The 20,320-nt window shown below is 39.3% G+C and overlaps 2 protein-coding genes across 2 annotated transcripts in view; one reads left to right on the top strand and one right to left on the bottom strand.

Moving 5' to 3' along the window:
* Positions 1-719, top strand: part of gpr39 (G protein-coupled receptor 39) — a 39,134-nt gene extending 38,415 nt beyond the window's left edge. The window contains 1 exon segment of the mRNA XM_029459735.1: positions 2-719. Within this exon segment, the coding sequence (XP_029315595.1) occupies positions 2-277 (276 nt within the window). The 3' untranslated portion in view covers positions 278-719.
* LOC115026776 (ly6/PLAUR domain-containing protein 1-like) lies at positions 712-16,193 on the bottom strand. The gene is made up of 3 exons (XM_029459736.1): positions 16,031-16,193; positions 14,046-14,177; positions 712-3,702 (listed from the first exon to the last, which is right to left on the bottom strand). The coding sequence occupies exons 1-3, from the start codon at positions 16,077-16,079 to the stop codon at positions 3,461-3,463; spliced, it is 423 nt and encodes a 140-aa protein (XP_029315596.1). The 5' UTR covers positions 16,080-16,193; the 3' UTR covers positions 712-3,460.
* Between the last annotated feature and the right edge of the window lie 4,127 nt (positions 16,194-20,320).

Here is a 20,320-nt window from a genome sequence, read left to right as displayed (position 1 = left end):
CCGCCTCACTATCGAACACATCAACAAGCGCAACGTACGGAGCTCTCGCGCTGCCTCTGCACGCTCCCTCCAGCCCCTGCTGATAAAGTCGTTGCGTCGCAGCAGGGCGAACCGCCCCACCCTGGCACAAGAGAAAACTCCTCCCTCCTTTACAACCTTTAAGAGTCAAAGTGACTCAGGAGTGGCTTCAAATACTCAAACATCTCTCAGCCTGACTGAAGAGTCTGATTCAATTCTCAAAACAAAGCCAGATGTACCATCAGAGACTGAAGTATAATGTACAATTTAACACAGTGAACAGTACAAACTAATTAAGGATGCTTGTGCTGTGTCATCAGAAAAACACATAAATATATTACTTTTACACAGTAAAAAGTCAGAAAAACTATGATACAAAAGCTCAAATGTTCCCAACAGCTTGATTTATAGTTAATGGTACCCAAGAACCACTAGTAAGGCTATGGAGCACTGTTTTGGTGTTCAGGTCCTTATGATGTTTGCATCTCATAAGCAAACATCCCACGAGGACACATACGTACACTCATAAACACGTGGGTGAAACATTATACTTTCCTGTTGACTGCAAAAGGTTGAATGAAAATGTGCAGTATATACAACAAGCCTCCAGGCAATAACTATTTTTATTAGAATTTGAGCCTTTAGTTCCATCAAATTTCAAAAGTAAATAAGTAAATCATTTTGGGGAGCCAGCAGGAAGTCATTATGCTCAATGGTCCAAAAAGTGCAGCAGCTCGAGTAAGCCAATAACTTGTGAGCAACTTTCATTGGAAGGAACTGTGAGTACGCCTTGAGTAACCAAACAGATGCCCTGATTACCTAAATATCCCCATGTACATGCGAGTGATATGTGGACTGACATAAAAAATAAAGTAGTAGTTGTATGCTGCATGTTGTTGGAGAGTTCATTTATTAGACACTTAAGAGTGACACCATAACAACAAATTAGACGACAAAGTGTGTCGTTTGTCCATGCGCTGTAGAACAACACATAGAAGCATGTTCTGATCTGTCTGCTTCAAATCACTGATATAAAACACTGACAAGGCTGTGGTTAAGATTTGGACACAAAAAGGTTACAACTAGGGAAACAACATGGTTTGTGTAAGAACTTAGTTAAGGTTAGAGAAACATTGTTTGGGTTAAAATAACTACTTCATTAAGGTTAGTGGACCTTTGTCGTCTTATGTTTATATTTGCTGTAAAGTTGGACATTTTAACATGAGGGTCTGTGGGAATGACTCGGTTTTGGATTCAGCCTCAAGTGGTTATTCCAAGAACTGCAGATTCTGGCACTTCTGGCTTCACTTTTAAGCACCACAGAATACTGCTTGGAGGTCAAAGTCAAATGTTTTGGTGCTCTATAACATTGTCACCTGACTTTGGGGTCACCTGCTAGAGGGCGCTGTCACTTTATTCGTAAACATGTGATGTTTTGGGGCACCTGCTGAAACGACTGATTGCCGTTGTTTTTCTTGGGAGGACAATGTTCAATCCGATGAGCAAAATATGAACCTTGAGTCATCGTTCTCTTAAAACAGGGGTGTCAAACATGCGGCCCGCCAGAGGGTCCAGTCCGGCCCGCGGGATGACTTTGCAAAGTGTAGAAATTAGTTGTGTTGATCATAAAGTAAAATACTATTCCAGATACCTGTGACGAAATGTTGTGTGCCTTTGTAGATACACTGTGATCTGTAAGTTGTAATGCACATGTGTAAATGATAAACCTAGGCTTGATATTGTTGAAATTACACCTTCTTTTCTTAAGAAATTTTAGGTTGTTCATAATGTTTCGTAAAAAGATAGTTCATTAAATTTGAACGTTTTCAGAATGTACTTGTACTTTTTTGCACTAAAACGAAGGGAAACATTTGGAGTTGTTGTTATTTATAGGTTATTATGCTGTGGTGTTACTGGTCCGGCCCACTTGAGATCAAATTGACCTTTATGTGGCCCTTGAACTAAAATGAGTTTGACACCCCTGTCTTAAAACATCAGTGACATACAAGCTATATTATGTCTTTCGGTTTCTTGCTCTTCCCCTCACTGACATCCAGCTGGTCGAACTAAATCCACACGAAAGTTAGCAGTGCATCAGCAAAGATAGAGAAGAAGAGCACAGTTATGGTGCTTTTCCACATGATCCGTCATTTTCACGCTTCCCATTCAATGTATATATAAGCAGCTGTGCAATGCATTCTGTTAGCGGTGAGTTCTCTCGCATCATTTACATGAAGTTGAGGTCTCTAGGCTACTTTTTGCAAATCAGGGGGCATCCAGCGTGACTTGCTGCCTCTAGAAACTCCTGAAAACCTTTTAAATTAAACATTGGGAAATTAAGATAGATTGAGCAACTGCAAAAAGTATATGGCAATATGCAATGCAGGTCTCAAAATATTGGCTTTAAAAATATATTCAACATGTTTGTTCGACCTCCAGGACACACTCACAAAACTCCACAGGGTACCTTAAGGTTTCGGTCAACTCCAAACCAACCACTCAACCACTACAAAAGCAACTGAATATTACATTTTCATGGTCAACACCAACTTCTTGCATGTTCACATCACATCTTATGATAATATGCTGCTGCTCCACCGCAATGCAAACGGTTCTAATGTCAGCCATTAGAGATAATTATAGTAATAATACATTAGACTTATATAGCGCTTTTCTTGTAACTCAAAGACGCTTGCAGTGCAGATGCAATGAATGGTAAGTAGTTGGAAACAGGGTTGTGTATTATATGTTCTTGTAGCTCTATGTACAGTATTTGTGAGCAGATAGCAATGCTTGTTTGCTTTTTTATGACCTCCACTGATAGGAAGATGTTGTGTCTGTGAGTATCTTTGGGGCTGTAGGTGGCTTTAATTTAATAACTACCATATGGTTTCCTTCATCCATTGCCTTCGTTTTCCATAATCATTAAACAGTTTCATTGTCATACACATCATACATTTTTAGTTTGTCAATACAGCAATATTGGTGATTATTCAGGGTTACAGTATGGATTTAGAAGAAATCACAGTTATTTATTCTGGAGTTCAAGGCTCAGAAAATGTATGATGATTCTAAACTTGCTATCTTTCCTGCACTTTGTCTTGTTTGACCTTATAGTGCAAGTAAATATAGACAGATGCGAATGAGCCACTTGCTGCCCAACACAATAGACAAAAGCTGCTCCATCCACGGCACTGTCGTCCACCTCACCTTACCCAGCTGCCCCTGTGACACGACACACATGATGATAACATTTCCCAATTAGACACTTTGGAGGCAAGCTGCGACAGAAAGGGAGTCAAGAGAGCAAATGCTGGACAAAGCTTCTACACCCCTCAAAGAATATACATTTCACAGTATGCACTCTTCCCTGTCTCAGGTAATACAGTTCATGTTGTCTCCACTGTCAATACACATCTTCACTTCAGTGTGTGAAGGTCTGTCAGCACAGGGAGGAGGACAGTAGGAGGAGGATGTAGAGAGAAAACACAGGGAGCTGCGGCGTGGTCAGGGAAACGGCGGCTGACATTTGCGGCCGTTTCTTCTGCCGTGGTCCATTACACAGCGGTGTGTTGCAGCAGGTGATGCACACCGAGTTGAGCTTGCCAGTACAGAATTGCTGGTAGCCAGAAGAAGCGATTAGACAAGCTCCTGACGAGGCGCACGACTTGCGGTAGTGTATCCCTGAAAATAAGGACAGAAATGGATGCATTAGGCTGGTAATGAGAGGGAACAAAGACAGAAACAGTGGAATGGAGGCATGTAATTAGGATGAATTGGATGTATTCTTTCATCAAAGGAACCCAATTTAAAGGGAAACATCTCTGCATAATTGGGCTGATGCTCCTGTTGCGGTCATAACACTTTGCTCTCCTCTGTGTCACGTAAAGATTTGCATTAAATTGTCACAGCGTCGAGTATAATTAGTCCATGAATGAGGAAAGCAGCCCTTCTTGCTTTTTAACTGGTGCTCTCAATGTGTGCGACTTCTCTTCTCACCGTGTTAATATATGACCAGAGGAACATTACAGATAACACTTGGAGCATATGAAGCCAGCAATGCTAACTACCAGCGCTGTGATTTCAGTTAGTTTTAGCCTGGACCGTAAACCTCAGACTTCTGAATGTGATTGTGGGTGGCACTTTAATGTACTTTCAAAGACATTCAAGAAGAAAATATTGGAGCAGGAAGTTACTTAAGTAAGCTACTCATAGAAGAAACTCAGAAACTGCAGGGCAATAGTGAGGCAGCAGTATGAAAGAAGCCAGTAGTCAATCAACCAGCAGCAGAACAGAAAGCCAGCCGTCAGCTGCACGGGTGGCAGAGGTCCAGGTTTTTACTGGCTATGAAACAGTCTCAATGTAATATTGATGCCTCTATATGACCTACATAAGTAAACAAGACCCTCAGAGCAATGGGCTACTTCTATAAAGTGATTCTTAAAAACTTTCACTGGGTCATCAAGCCAATCAGACGAGTAGTACGTCAGCCTGTTGAAAGGAAGAAGCTTTATAGATTTACATTTTTTATATTATGTTTTTTAGTTATGGCTGATACTGGGGAAGGATCAGCAAAGAGAAAAAAAAAAGAGTTATTCAGCAACTACTTAGTTATTCATTAAAGCTTGGGTAGGTAACATTGTAGAAGCCAGCAAGACTAAGCTAGATCTTTAAAAGGATGTAACCGAAGAAATTAACTTTTCTTTCCAATGAAAGATGCTAGCAGCACCAGCTCTAAAAGTTGCTTAATCTAGCGAAAAAAGTGTCCAAGTTGGCGACACTAACAGCATGACCCTTCTGGCCTCCCTCCAAAGCCACCCAAAACTGCCACAGATCTTTGATTTATTTATTGCTGTTGGGATGTAAAGACTATTTCAATAAATCTAACAAACAAACAACAAAAATACATAACCCACCTTAGCTTTAATGGTCGGTTAGTTCCTGTTTTGATCCTTCACATTTGTTTGTGAACCTTTAAAAAGGTAATGTATTGTCATCTTTTTACTCTGTAGCACTTTGAGTTCTGTTTATTCAAATGAAAAGAGTACTTATAAATAAGTGTCCAACTATTCCCAGTAAATCTCTTCAAACATTAATGTGAGGATACTGTGTAGTTTGGAGAAAGAAAAAACACAAAACACTCTAAAAAGTGTATTAAGAGCCATTTCCAGGGACTGCATTCAATTTTCAAAGCTCCTCTGAAAAGCACCCATCCAAGAAAAGTTGACTCATCTCCAACAGCTATAATCCACATCACAATGAAGTTTAGTTTGGGAGCCGAGGAATTAAAGAGACCCTCAGTTGTGACCATATCTATATATTTCCCATTTTGCACTATACAGCATTGATTAACTTGAAAAACTTGTTCGAACAAGTCGTTTGTGAGATTAGTGGAGGGAGACGGTAACATTTGGCTGACATTTTATTACAAAGAAATTTAGATACGAGCACATGAACTTCAAATAACCCTTTTAATGTGTCACTCCTCACTCCACCCGAGTGCAACAGATACAGGCATAGTAACATCCGCAGAAATGCATGTTCTTTTTAAATGTGCAGCCTCCCATGTTGTATATACTTCAAATATCAGTAGAGGTCCCAGAAGCTTGTTGAGTAATCCAATGGAACCAGTGTGAAATGTTGAAAAGCTCTGGAAGGAAATGTCCTGTCTTCTCATAAGCACAGTGTGAGTCAGGTTTGATTTTGTATCGCTAACTTTAGCTGTCACACTCTGAAAGGAGGGAAGACACTTCTGAGGATCTCTGTCATTTTCCGCTCAAACTTTAAAATGGCCGTTGATATTACGAATTAAAAAATATGAAAAATAACTCAAAGTAAGACAATCCCGTGCTCGTAAATGGATATATAATCTGTTGGTTTTTTATCTCCAGCAGTAATTAGAAAATAGCGATAACACGGGCAGTCAGTGGAAAATGAGGTGCAGTAAAAGTGGGAAGAGTCACTGACAGCGAATACAGATTTGATGGCTTTTCTCACCTCAAGCAATGATTTACCACGTGATTATTTTAGTTCTGATTATTTAAAAGTAACTTTCAGACCTTCTCAGATTTTTACATTGATGTGTATTGTGAAGAATGTTAAAAGTGGGTGACATCACAAACTCTGTTTAACTTACTGACACTACAAATATTTACAATCCAGACACTTCAACTGTATTGCTACAGTGCACACTATTGGAAGTGGGAAACAGAAACATATTGTTTTAAATAAAAAGGAAATTAGGAACTAAAGTACAGCTTTTAACCGATGACACCTGAAGTCTGCAGTCTGACTGCTACTCCAGAATTTCTTCATCTAGAAATGGAGCAGAGACTTATATTTGGAACACCTGTCTGGAAACACAAAGGGATATGTAATAGTTGAGCAGATAAAACATTGACAGTATTGTGTGAAGGCCATTTATACCCACACAGGTATTTTTACTTTGCTAATCAGACCTCTGCTCGGGTTTGTGGTGGGTGGAGCTACACTGGTAATTATGTGGCGTCACAGGACTCTATGTACCAATAAGAACGTTAAAGGCGTAATTTATCCCTCCCTAAAAGGTGCAACAAAGCTCCAAGGAACAAATAATTGAAATCACTTTTGGACAAAAATATGTTGCTATTACACATTAATATCAGCACATGCAAAGGATTTTGACCCTTCGCTAAGTCCCGCCCTCAAACACAGACTGGCCAATCATAGCGCAGCTACGACAACTCGTCATGGTTAAACGTTATTTGGGGCACATGTACTATTGACACTCGTTACCTAGAGAGGTGGAAAAGAGGAATACGTTTCTAAAAACATTACATTTCTACGTAAAAAACAAAACCTGTGGTTACATTAGCACATCATTAACTAGCCTTGACACTTCTATGCTACGCTAGTTACTGAAATACACTGAGTGTAAACACATGATGCTTTTGCTGTTTCATGATTTTAACAGCGAATAAAGAGCTAGCCTGCTCCATGGGAACAGTGTTGCTGCTTAATTCCGTTGTTGGTCTCGATAGCCAGCTGATCTGCAGGCTTTAACGTTAGCTATCTTTATCTTTTTTAACCAGTTATCGCTGCTGAACATATGTCCTCAAACTCATGTTTCTCTCTGATATCGCTTTTACATAATAATATTTCTTCAGAGAATACAGCAGTTAACAGTGTGGGCTCCATTGTAGCTGCGACAGCTTGACGGAGTGGCAGTAAAATTATAATAATCACATTTTAATCACCAAATATTTATGATTACTCAAACAAAGGACTCAGAGTTCTGTGATATTACCATGGGATGCTTCCCTAGGTGTATGCTTAACAATATGATTTTCAGTGACTACTTTCAGTCCAAAGGGTGTACACTAAAGATAACAAAGTACCACCAAAGTGAAATATTACTTTCCCAGCACATCCAGAAAAAGACTGCAGCTGTCCCGGCAGATAAATGTGTCGAGACAGTGCAGCGCTTTAAATACAATACTAAAACTGTTACTGAACCTCTACAGCAACAACTCAGTGGTGCTCTGATACAGCAGGACCACTTCTTTATTGCAGGTTTTTCCTAATTAATGAAAACATTAAGAGAGACAAAGTCTATTACTATCTTATTATCAACTATACAACTTCCTAATTAGTAATTGTGTTGTTGATGGTCTAATATTGGAATTGCCTTGACTTAATGCATTGCCAGGAGAACTGTTCTAATTGAAATTCAGGACAAATACATGGTGATTATATTTCATATGTATCAATTATGAGCATCGAGAATATATGCAGTATTGTGTCGCATTTGTTGAGCAAATATCACCAAAAGGAATTTGAGACAGCACAACAGGAAAACTCCCTTTCTAACGTTTGAAGCGCTGAGGGGGGGGGGGATTTCATTTAGTTTGTGTGGGAATTCTAAGATTCAGCACTTCAATCTAAATAATGCTGTTGAGTTAATTTATGGGAAAAAGGCTGAGATTTGTTATAAACTTTTGAGCGCTGAGGGAACTTTAGTCTAATTATAATCAGCATGGTCGGCTGCACAGGGAAGAGAGAGCAATCCAATATGTCCGAGTCTGGAGAACCTTTGATCGCTCTTCTTAATGAGATTTAACCAAAAAAATCCAACAATTTCTGACCCTGTTGTACTTCTTTGGTTTAGAGAACAGGCACAGAATAGTATCAAGACAAGCATTTGGCTTCTAATAGTTATGTATAGTTAGTTAATGCCATAAATGACATTAGAAAACATAATTAGTTCAACACACAGCTCTTCTGTATCTTGCTTTAATAAGGCATTTGTTTGAAACAGACATATATCAGCCGGCTCTGTGTCAATGTTATCCATGTAAATCAAACTTGACTAAGTAGTGAAATTAGATGGCAGTTGTTATATGAGCCAACTTAAAAATGTCCGTCAGATAAATGGTCAGTTGAGTACAATGAAATTGATAGCAGGTATTTTGGGTGATAAAAGCCTGAATTCTATCAAGAAATACAAGTTCTGGGCTGTAACCTGTTAACTTTCCTGTGTCACCAGGATGCTGTCTTTACATTTAAATCTCTTTTACAAGTCTGGCCAAAACAGCAGCACAAAAGGGGATTTAGGGGAAGCAGAGATTAAAGACATTTAGACACATCTATAAATTACTGGACCAAATTATGGGTACACTCACAAATGTTCTCTCAGATTTTGATTAACAGAGTGTAACATTTCTCAACTCATCTGAGGTTACCTCATGCAAACAGAAAAGTATTAACAAAGTTTATTCAGAAAGACGTATTTCTACCAACACAGATAATAAGGTATGATCGCTTATCCAGTGCAAGCCACGTCTTTATTCTAAATACTGACTTACACCCCTAACACTACACATGCAAGCCTTAAACTTGCATTGTTTCTATTAACCACTCTCGTGTCATTTCTGGTTCCTAAAACAAGATGGTGACAGCTAAAATGCTTGAAAAGGCTCGTCTACAAACCAATGGATGCATCCACTTCTTATATACAGTCATGTAACACAACATGCTGCTTTGAGCTAAATGCTAACATCAGCATGCTAACATGATCACATTGACAATGCTAACATGCTAATGTTAAACAGGTACAATGTTTATCATTTCCACCATTTTAGTGTTGTATTAGCATAATAACTTAAGCTAATTAGCTTATAATAAAATAGGCTGATGGAACTGTCACTGTCAAAATGTTGACCTGATGATGATAACGCTAGAGGAAGAGTGAAGGGATCACACAAGTTACAATGTATTCTATGGGCAACATGAATGTGTGTACCACATTTCTTGGCAATCCATCTAATAGTTGATATTTTACATAAAACCACACATGTCAACATTCAAATGTTGATTGAGAATTTAAATGTCAACATAAGGAATTTAGCTTATTAGTACAGCCTTGACATCAACTGAAAACCATGTCTGACTTCAAGGTATTGATGTTCTTACCTCCCTGCAGCTGTGGAAATGTTCTCGGGGTTGGTCAGTACACTGTGACATCACAGCTGAGAAGTCAGTAAAACCAAGATGTTCAGCTCTGAATTAATTACACACTTTAATAAAGAAACCTCCAACGTTTGAAAATCCTTGAGCAACTACTCCTGAAACACTCCTTTACATAAACACACACATCACACACTCAAACAGCAGCCACGCACAGTCCCTTCATTTAACCAAATAATTGCAAACTACTGTGACTAACCACATTCTCATTTCCTTTTTTCCTGATACAGTAAATTAACTTTTGTGAATTGCAAAAGTAATTTAGATAAGCCATGAAATCAGGAGGACACGAGTGCTCGTCTCCATCCTGCTCTCTGTTCTGTGGTGTCGCCGACTGTTTAACATGAAGAGCATAACCTGCACAGTCAGCTGGGACAAAGTCCCGTTACAAAATCTGAACTAGCCTAGTGACTGTGCATCAGTCACCTTGGCATTACATTACTTTACAGGTCATTTAGCAGACGCTCTTATCCAGAGACTTACAGTGAACTAACTACAGGGACAGTCTCTCTGGAGCAACTTGGGGTTAAGTGCCTTGCTCAGGGGCACAATGGTGGCAGGTATTGAACTCACCACCATCTGGTTGGTTCTGTTTGGAAGACGTACCACTAGACTATCACCACCCTGTCCCATTAGCATTCTGACTCAGATATTTTCGTCTAACAATTTGAATTTTCCTTCTTGATTTCAGACATTGAACCAGTGCCCTCGAAAACAGCACAGATGCCCCACCAATCTATTCAGAGATGAAATGCAGCAGTGCACTTTGCTCGGTCTCATCTGTAGTTAGAAGACTTCACACAAAACACAATATAATGAGATGCTATTTATCAACTTTCATCAGCATCACCTACAAAACCTGCCGCTGTGTTACACATCAACCACTAATGTTTAATTTTCAGACGCCCTTTCATAGTAATCCAAGGGGAATCATCACGCTCATCATCACTTAGTGCGCTGCCTCTGTGGATACTGGGATGATTTTACACTTTCACTGTGAACACAAACTGTGGGGAGACTAAGGCACAGTGCAGTGACAGACAGTAGCTGTAACACATTAATCTGTATGATATTAAACACATTACACATAGTTATTTGATCTCTTATTAACATAGGAATATTGATTTGTGCAGCTTCAAATATGAACTTAAATATTATTCTGATATCACAAATAATGTATCCAGTATAAAATGCTAACTCTAACCCCAATGCTTTTTTGGTGTGTGTTTGTGAGTGTATTTACATTAGTTTAGTCACAAACCATTGTAAATTGCCTCTGAGAAATTGAAGCGTTTCCAATTTCATACACCCCTCATCACATCTTACTCCCCTCCTTTAAAAAGGCCATTGAAATGAAAGGTGGCCTGCTGGCGCGTAGCAATCACCCGTCCCTTAAAGACAGTGGGAGAGGAACAGTCTTCAGCAAGGTAAAAGCACACTCTTTCATTTCTCAAGACGTAATCAGAGGAACATGAGGATGATAGTAACGGAAGATGGGCTTAGATCGGAAGCCAGGCTCGTCTCATGCTGCCCAGCTGAAAAACAGCCATTGTCTGAATAGAGGTTGTGTACGTGTGTCTCTACTCATGACAGACAGAGGAGTTTCACTCTTCAGCGATACCTCGAAGTTCTTCCAGCCAGCCTCATACTGGCAATCACAGGGCAAGTAAACTTAGGAAGACTCAATCGGATTCACTGATTTTTATTCTTATTACTTAAGTACATTGCACAGAGGTGGAAGTGCAATTGTAAATATATCTATTGCATTTCAAATAGTAATAAACTGGGTTCAGTTGAATTTCTAAGGCCTCCTTTTCATGCAGAGCAGCAAGAATGACCGGAAGATAAAGGCTGGGACGTACATGAGCATTCATGCAAACATTTTCTTAATAAAGAGCTGTCGAGTCTATAGTGCGGTGTGCCTGCAGGAGCTTATTGCTTTTGCTCATCTGCAGTAGAGAGAGGGGGAAAAATGACCCCCAATTTATGCTGGGTGTGAAAATGAAGTAGACCTGGGGCATAAGAGTGACCGTTAGTGTCTGGCTTCTGACCACCTGCAGCAAATAGGAACACAAACACAGCAGAGACACATTATTCATTCCTAAAAAGGCATCATTAGACTGCAAAACACAAAAAACCTGCAGACTTAAAGGCTAAATAACCCTTACCTAAAAGTCTGTAATGATCAAAGCATTTTCAGATGTGCAGATTTATTTTATTTATTTCAACCTGCATGCAAAGAGGTTATAAATGAATTGAATTATTACTGCACAGTGATTAGTGAACTATATGTGTACTAAATGTTTTACCAGGAGGATCGGAGGTATGACCTTGTAAAGCATTGAAAATGATCCCCTCTGCACTCCATAATCCACAACATAATCTCAAACAGTTGCATTGAAGCACAACAGGAACCAAACCAGTGGATAATTAACTTCCCACAGCCATACTAACAGATGTTCATAGCTTCATTTTGTTTAACATCGTCCTTTGCCATTGAGGCCAAAGCTAATTGATGGAAGTATTTTACTATGTGATCAGTGCAGTTGCAGCTGTCTTTCCATATTGAAGAGCCCTCCTGACACTGGAATTTTGGACTAAATCCAAAGTGGCAGAAACGAGAAAACAAATTGTGGTGTCCGTCTCCCGGAGCTGCCAGCGCTCTCCTCCATTGGGGGCGGTCTCCTAGTGGCAGGGAGGACGAGACAAGGATGCCTGTCGTTTTCTTGACTAGCAAACTATCAAGCGTGCACGGACCATACAGCCCCCGGTTAGTGGCACAGTAAACACACAGATGGCTAATGTAAACTACAGGCCGACGGCGCACGTGAAGATACATTGAATAGCATTGTTATTTTGACTGGCTCGCAGAGTTTCAGCAGTTTGTTTGAATTTGTCCTATTCTTGCCCTGCTGTTATAATATATATATATATATATATATATATATATATATATATATATATATATATATATATATATATATAATATAACTGAAGACTGTACATTTAGATTCTATGGACCCAGTAGTAGAGGTGAACTGCTACCTGCTTCTTTGGAGAATGTGGCCTGGTACTACACATTGCTCCTTCAAAGTAGACCAATTAAATAATTTTGGCCACTTGAGGGCAGCGCAACAAGCTGAAAACATAATACTATTGCCTTACAAAGCTGTTACTGCTAATGTGCGGGCACACAGTTGCTTACTTACAGATCCAGCAGCCACAGAGCAAAATATCTCAATCTTTGCTGCTAAATGTTCCATGTTTATGTCGCTGCTTACTTTGTCTTTATGCTGTTACAGTTACAGCTTGTTCCTGAAAACAGCTGCCTGCTGCTGCTGGAAATGAGGTTAATGAGAGTGAACAAAAGCAGTAGAGCCATACGGCCATAAAAAAAAAAACAATTAGCTGAAAGACGCTAAAATGCGGGGCGCACTTATGTGTGGGTGTGTCACTGCAAGTGACCCCTTTCACATTACAGATAGTCATGGGCTATATGTATATAAAGTAGTGCAGCTTTACGTATATTGCGACCAAACATGAATGAGCCAGCCCGTAAAATAACCACAGGGTGTAAATGTAACTGATATTATTCTCACAGTTTACTAAAATCACAGAACTCACTTAAAAGACACCAAGAACATGACTTTATAATCCTCAGTGGTTTCTGAATGACCTCAAACACACTGTACCTTTGGCATGACAGTATTGCAGTTTCTTGTTGCGTATTGGCAAACATATACAGTACACCATATACACCAATGCCCATATATCTGCATCAAGCTAATATCAGCTGGGCTCTATTATAAGATTAGCAGGATTTGAGGTTTCTGGAAAGGCCTGAACACACGTCTGCCATTGTTTGCACAGCATGAACTGATAGATTTTATCCTCAGATGGAATTGGAATAGTTTATATCCATGACTGTTATTTTCTGCTCTGCAGCTGAGACTTTCATCCTATAATGATACTGATCGTCTGTCCCCGCTGACCTGAGATCAGTTTGATTTCTGCTCACAGCAGAGAGCCTGGCTTCTGGCTGAGTACGCTGGAGAGCTCTCATATTTGTGTTAGAGGATACTTCAAACACACCAGCAATACAAACTGTTTTATCAGTGTCATTTCAAAACAGAAACATGATTTCATTCAGAAAGTATACCTGTCAAAGCACGACAATGCACCGTGCACCCCGAGGCTGTGACTGCAAACACTAATCCTGCTCACCAACAACTACATGGCAGTTGGAGAGCTCAGCACTCAATAGTTTTCAAAACAGACATCTCTCCTATGGCTTTAGTTTTTAAGCCATATTGATTTCCGGCCAAATATAAACAAAGAGTACTGAATCAAGTTTCTGTATTCAGGGTTGAAATCCTAGATTCATATCGCCACCAAAATCTAATCCGCTTTTCTTAGATTGAGGCCAATCCGTCCAGATTCTACTGGAGTCTGTTCTGCTCTGAGATATCCTGAACAAACAGCAGAGATGATCACACATATATGACAGCGGAGATGTGACTAACCACCATCCTTCACCAGAACCTCCTTCTGGCACATGTCCTGCACGTTCACGGTGCAGTTGACGATGAACTCTGCCGTGGAGCAGTCGTGTGTCATCTCCTCACACTGGTAGCACTGAATCTGCAGAGCCAGCCCTGCAACACACACACATAGTCAAAATATCTATTTTCATGATTACATTTTCAGCAGGTAAAATGGCCTTCCCTTTCATTTACATACTCCATTTATTTTCTCTTGTATCATAAATAAAGAGAGTGTTATCTCTAAGTGAAAATCATTTTCAGTTTGGTGAACATTCAGACTTGTGGTTTCTTGCACTCTAAACATCTCAAATTGATGTGACAGACATGCTGCAATTAGTGAGGTTCATTTGAGTTACTGGCGGTACATTTATTTTTGCAGCATTGTTGTTGCAGTATTTCATCACTTCTTGCTTTGATAGTTCATATTTCTTTATTTGTTTCTCAAAATACATTTATTTGACAATTCACTGTATAAACATGTTTGGACTGATCCATGATAACATTCAGAGGGTATACAACTAAAACATTTTTTAAATTAAACAAATAATGTATAATAATCATAGTTAAAGAAAAGAAAAGAAAGAAAGAAATGACTAAAATGATTTATTAGTTACATAATTATATACCAAAGACTTTACTTAAGTTATCCGAGCCTAAAGCATCCCCACGGCTAAGGAAAGGCTGCCATATCAATGTAAACTTGTCAGCTGACCCAATCTCCTCCAATTTAATAAAATACGACATATCGCTAATCCATGTGCAATATTTCACTATTCCTACAAACTGATGTGCTTATAGCAAACTTGCTTGTTGAGTGTCCTTTAAAATACTCATTTATTTCTAATGCTAAACAGTTTTCCATGAACCAATAGGAAAGACCTGAAGTCACAAGTACACTGACCGCCCACTTGAACCATCCTTTGATCTGACTACACTCTTGTTAATACTGCTAGATTACAGCATGCACAGTATACATTATGTTCACAATGACCAGGTCCAAGCATCTTTAACATTTGCAAAAATGTATGATAGTCCACCTTTAGTAAGAGGGACTTCTACAACCATATCAAGACATATATATTTAGTTGCAGATTTAAACATGCTTCTGGCATCGAAAAGGACAAGAGGATGTGAATTTATGCACAAAAAGATCAAACGTCATATTTTACCATTTTACCAACATAAATAAAACTTTGCCTTGCAATTTACAGTAGTGCATTTAACAGCAGCCAGTAAACATACAACATACACAGTTTCGGTTTATACACTTCAATGGTGGAATGTAAATAAGCACATTTACATGAGTACAGTTGGGAGGTACTTATTCTTTACTTGAATATTTCCATGTTATCTTACTTTATACATTCACTCCACCACATCCCAGAGTAAAATATTCGAATTCCTACTCCACTACTTGTAATCGAGTATTTTAACTGAATTGGTACTTTAACTAAAGTATTGTATTCCACCACAGCCCAAGACTGATGATAATATTTGCCCTCAGCAGACACCTCATCTCTCTGCCACTGCGATGAGGAGCATTATATGAGATGAAGATAATGTCGAATGAAGGGAGATACTCCACAGTTTAAAGTGGAGTCCGCCTGGTTTCTACATTGTTGATCAGCAGATTTTGTGAAAACGTACCTGGATCGTTCCAGACGCACTGGGGCGCGTGCCACAGAGAGTTTTAAGAGGATATCTCGTAATGGTGTCAATAGTACATGTCTGGCAATCGATAGTTTAATCTAAAAGTTTTCCCTCATCATAATGATGAGACAAAATCAGAAATCTGCTCAACTTTAACGAAAGACACCGTTGGATCCGCGCGCATCGCTCCAAGATGTGCGCGCTCCTTCTCCAGGAATAAACGGCTTTGGAAGTTTTGTTTTCAAACGATTGCCTAAAAATAAATCGTGTTTAATCCCGTGAAGTGTTGAGAAAGAGAAGCTGTGTGTCCATACCTGAGTTGAAGAAGAACAGGAGCAGAGTTGAGATGGTGAACAGCCGCATGGTCCGCTTAGTAAACCTCTGAGCAGAAACATGAGATGCGGATGTTCGCCGGGTCTGAGGCGCAGAGACAGAGCAGCTGGCAGCCTGAGCCTGGCATGGCGAGCCGCCTGACACCTCCTACCATGCTTCACCTCTCTACGCCGCTGACGCACGTGAACGACTGTATTGTGTGCCACGTGATAAAAAGTCACTGTTTTGACAGCAATGCTGATTCTGAGAAACCACCAATGCACTTTCCTCTCTATAGTATTAACTCCAGCATGGAGGTGTGCTGATGATTTGTTGGTTTGGTTGTTTGTCAACAGGATTATGTAAAAACTGCAAGCCCAATGTTCATGAAAGTTGGTGGAAGGGTGTAGCATGGGCCAAGGAAGAACCCATTCAATCTTTTGGGGATAGAAGCATTATTTTCCACTTATGGAAACGGACTTAGGCGGAGGTCTGCACTCTCAGAGTTCCCTTTTAGATATTATTACTTTGAGCATTTTATAGTATGTAATGTTGAATCCCATGACGTTAGCTGCTGCAGCAACCCACTGATTTCATCACTGGGATCATTACAGGCTTGTGAAGAGTGATAAAGAGGCTTATGGGCAGGGGAAATGTCTAAGACACACCCTGAATCTGTCTTAAACAGTCAAATAACTCCAGAAACTGTCTTTGCTTTATTTATAGCTCATCATTTGACAGGTTTTAGACTATAAACTCAGATTCAGTGCTTTCACCTCCAAAGTCCTAAATCAGAGTTTTAGTAATCTCAGTCACCATGCTTCAGTTTCATCTCCATTCCCCCCTTTGACCTAATATATCTTTTAAACTCTTTTAAAGATAATAGCGTCTCCTCACTTTACTTTTGGTATGCAAGTGTTATTTTACATTAATTGTGAGAAGTTACGAGCAAACCAACTCAAATATGCTCCTAAAGGTCTTCCATCAGTGAAACATATTGACACATATTGTGAAACATATTGTGACACATATTGTGTGTGTCCACCCCATGATTCAGATCAGCTCCACACTTTAATGGATTCTTCTTTCCCCCATGTTTCATCCTGTCCATTATCCAGATGACAGAGACCGAACCGAAAACATAACCTCCTTGTTGGAGGTAATATTAATAATAAATGCTATTGTGATATGCAGCTAAGGTCAGAACACTGATAGTATAAAGTATAAATCTATGTGAACATGCCTCATCTGCTAAACAATGAATGTATTACCCAGTACAACCTTTTTTTGAACAGATAAACCCCAATAAAACAATATGTCTGTTTTCCTTCAGCACACCAACACAGCTTTAAAGGATAAGGTTGGAGGGATTCTTTATTTTTCTTTAACAAATCCCCAGGACACATTGAATGTTTGTCTGGGTGTCTTAAATAAGTAAAACATAGAATATCTCCAGCATTATCCTTTAAATCCAGCCCTGTATCCCCACAAATTACCTCCATACCAGACAATTCTGCCCCTCACTGATTTAGATTCAGTGCCAAAGCAGGAAGTAGTGTGCTCTTTATGAAGCAGGCCGGACAGTTAGGGTTTGAACAATGGCGTGAGTTTGACTTTAATGCAGGAGACTATAGGATACGTCCCGACACTGACCTGTAATTGAAGTTAAACTTTAACAAAGTGCTAAACCTTAACCATGGCGTTCATTTAATCAGGTAACTGATAACAGAATTTAGAGGAGAAAGCAAAGGTACACAGCATATGGCAACTATGACAAACTGGCGAGGTGTGAGTGAAAAGGGCTGATTGATTCCGAGTTCCTGATAACTCAGGAATATCTGCATACTCAGCATATTTTCCTGTATTTAATTAAAGTAATACATGCTATCATCTAGTAAAAACCCGTTCTGCATGTAAATTGATGTCAAAATATGTCAGCAACATTGTTAGGTAGCTTGTTACGGTAAACAATCTCTGGAAGTTATCTTCTCTGTACAAAACGTTTTGGGGAAAATGTAAAAAATGTTCAGTGTGTACACTTCAGTTTGTGACGGTCAGCCATGTTTTTTGTTTACTTTTGGCAACGTACACCTGGAATGATTTGAAGGTTGGGAATTGGAAATTCCAACTGGGAAATTCCAACCTCCGACTTGGACTGGCGCCATACATATATATGTATATATATATATATATATATATATACAGGAAGTGGAAACAGGTGTGTAAATGGGTGGGGCAGTCAGGTGAGGGCATCTGCTGGATGGATGGAAAATAGCAATGAAGGTTCCTGGGGAATAAGGAATGTGTCTGAAGAGACACATCTTAACACATAATGCCATGAAGTGTATGCAAAGACTTTTCAAACAAAGTGTACACTGATTGTTTTGATTGGACAAAAGTTCATTTAACTGTAGTTTTTGGTTTACATGTCATAGGTTTTATAGTCCTGTGGTCTAAATGGCAACTAACAGAATGATTTAACCAAAGTGTTTTCCTCTAACGACCGCTTTTCCTGAACAAATAATAAACCAAGATATAAAACAACATGAGCCTGAGGACAATATTGCAGGCAGGGAAATGCATCATAAGTTTGAGGTAAACAGAGAGGCTTTCTGGTTCAGCATGTGGCGGCACAAAACTCTGCCACAAAAAGTCTGAGCGATAAGGCTCTGTGAAGTGAGGGCACTTTTCATAAAACTAATAATAGTGTCTGCAACACTTGGGGGGTAAAAACCGCTTGGATACCCTTTCACAAATTCAAAAGATGGATTAGTCTCTTCAGTGCAGTTCAGCGTGGACTAATATTTCATATAGGGCGGAACCCTGGCTGAAATGTGCTTCATGCTCCTCAGTGCTGAGCCTGACACCATATCAACCTGTTCTCTCCACACCCCAAACTCATTTATACTGTACATGCCTCACCACACCTACCAGCACACTGCTGCATAAAGAGCAAGAAGATGTCAGTGCAGAACAAACCCACATGAGGGCAAACTGCTGATCTGCAGCAAAGGAGGGTCACGTTATGCTTTGTCATTGTTTACCGGTCTCAAGAGGAGCAGATTTGAGTCTGTTTCAATCCTCCGCATTAACTCCAATAGTTTCATTGGGAGTCGTCATGATTTTAATTAATGGATGAAAGGGGGGCTGCGGAGAAGTTGTTTGTGATTTACTGTGCTAATCAGCTTAATTATATCTTGGATAATTACACATTAAGACACACTTAAATGTTATGAATCCCTACTTTGGTCAAACTTTAAATTAGCTAACAGCCGTTTACATTTTTATTTTAGGCAGTGATAAGAATTACTCCATCAAACAGAACACTTTTCACTCTGAAATGAGATGTCCAGGAAGACAATTAAAGTGAAACCCTGCTGGTATGGAAGTAAAGTACATAACGGCCAGCTATTGAAGCTGTCAGATTAAAAGATAGTTCAGTATTTTCGGAGAAAAATGTTCCAACAGACTGGTTAAAATTCATAATTTGAGAGTTGTACTTTATTTATTTTATGCATTAGAATGAAATACTCTCTTAGTCAGGCATCAGCAGTGAGAGCAACACTGCATTTAGGAAAGTTTAGATAAATGTGCACCAGCTATAGTTTCTCTCTCTGGCAGCTTCAGTGTCATGACTGACGGCATTCTGCATAGAGCTTTTTATAAGAGCAACACTAATCAAGGATGACTGACCATCAGATCAGACACAATGTGTCCAGCATCTTAAAAGTGGAAGTAAAGCTTTTTGAACAAACTCAACTCAATTTATAAGTGAAATATACTTTTTCGTTCTTTGGAAAAGGATCATAATGCATGCCTTGTTATTAAATGAATGTCTACAAATCAAAAGGAAGTCAAAGACAGTACGGCTGCAGGACTTAAAACATTTACCCTGACAGCTCAAACTGCACAAGGTTACAGGAACCTTGATACTTCCAGAAAGGCTGTTTGCTTATTTCATTTGTAGTTAAGAACAATATTTAAAAGTTTCTTTGTTGTCTTCAAGGACAAGGGCGTTATTCCCACTGGGGATTTTCAAAATCCTATTTTTATTGTTCAGGTCGATCAATATGTTAAGGCCCTGTCACACATCTCCGTATGTCGGAAACGTATACGAAAAATATCTCACAATTTGTCAGAGTCCAAATACGTCCAACATTTCATCGGATCAGATTGGAAAAGTGAACATATACAGATAAGCATGTCTAACCTATTGATAGCGCATCATCTTACTTATACAAAATGTATCAGACGAATACCCAACGAATGCATAAGATATACAACAACATGGC

Source organism: Cottoperca gobio, chromosome 21 (genome assembly GCF_900634415.1).
Source record: "Cottoperca gobio chromosome 21, fCotGob3.1, whole genome shotgun sequence".
In the NCBI taxonomy this organism is placed as follows: Eukaryota; Metazoa; Chordata; class Actinopteri; order Perciformes; family Bovichtidae; genus Cottoperca; species Cottoperca gobio.
This window is presented reverse-complemented; position numbering and strand designations above follow the sequence as displayed.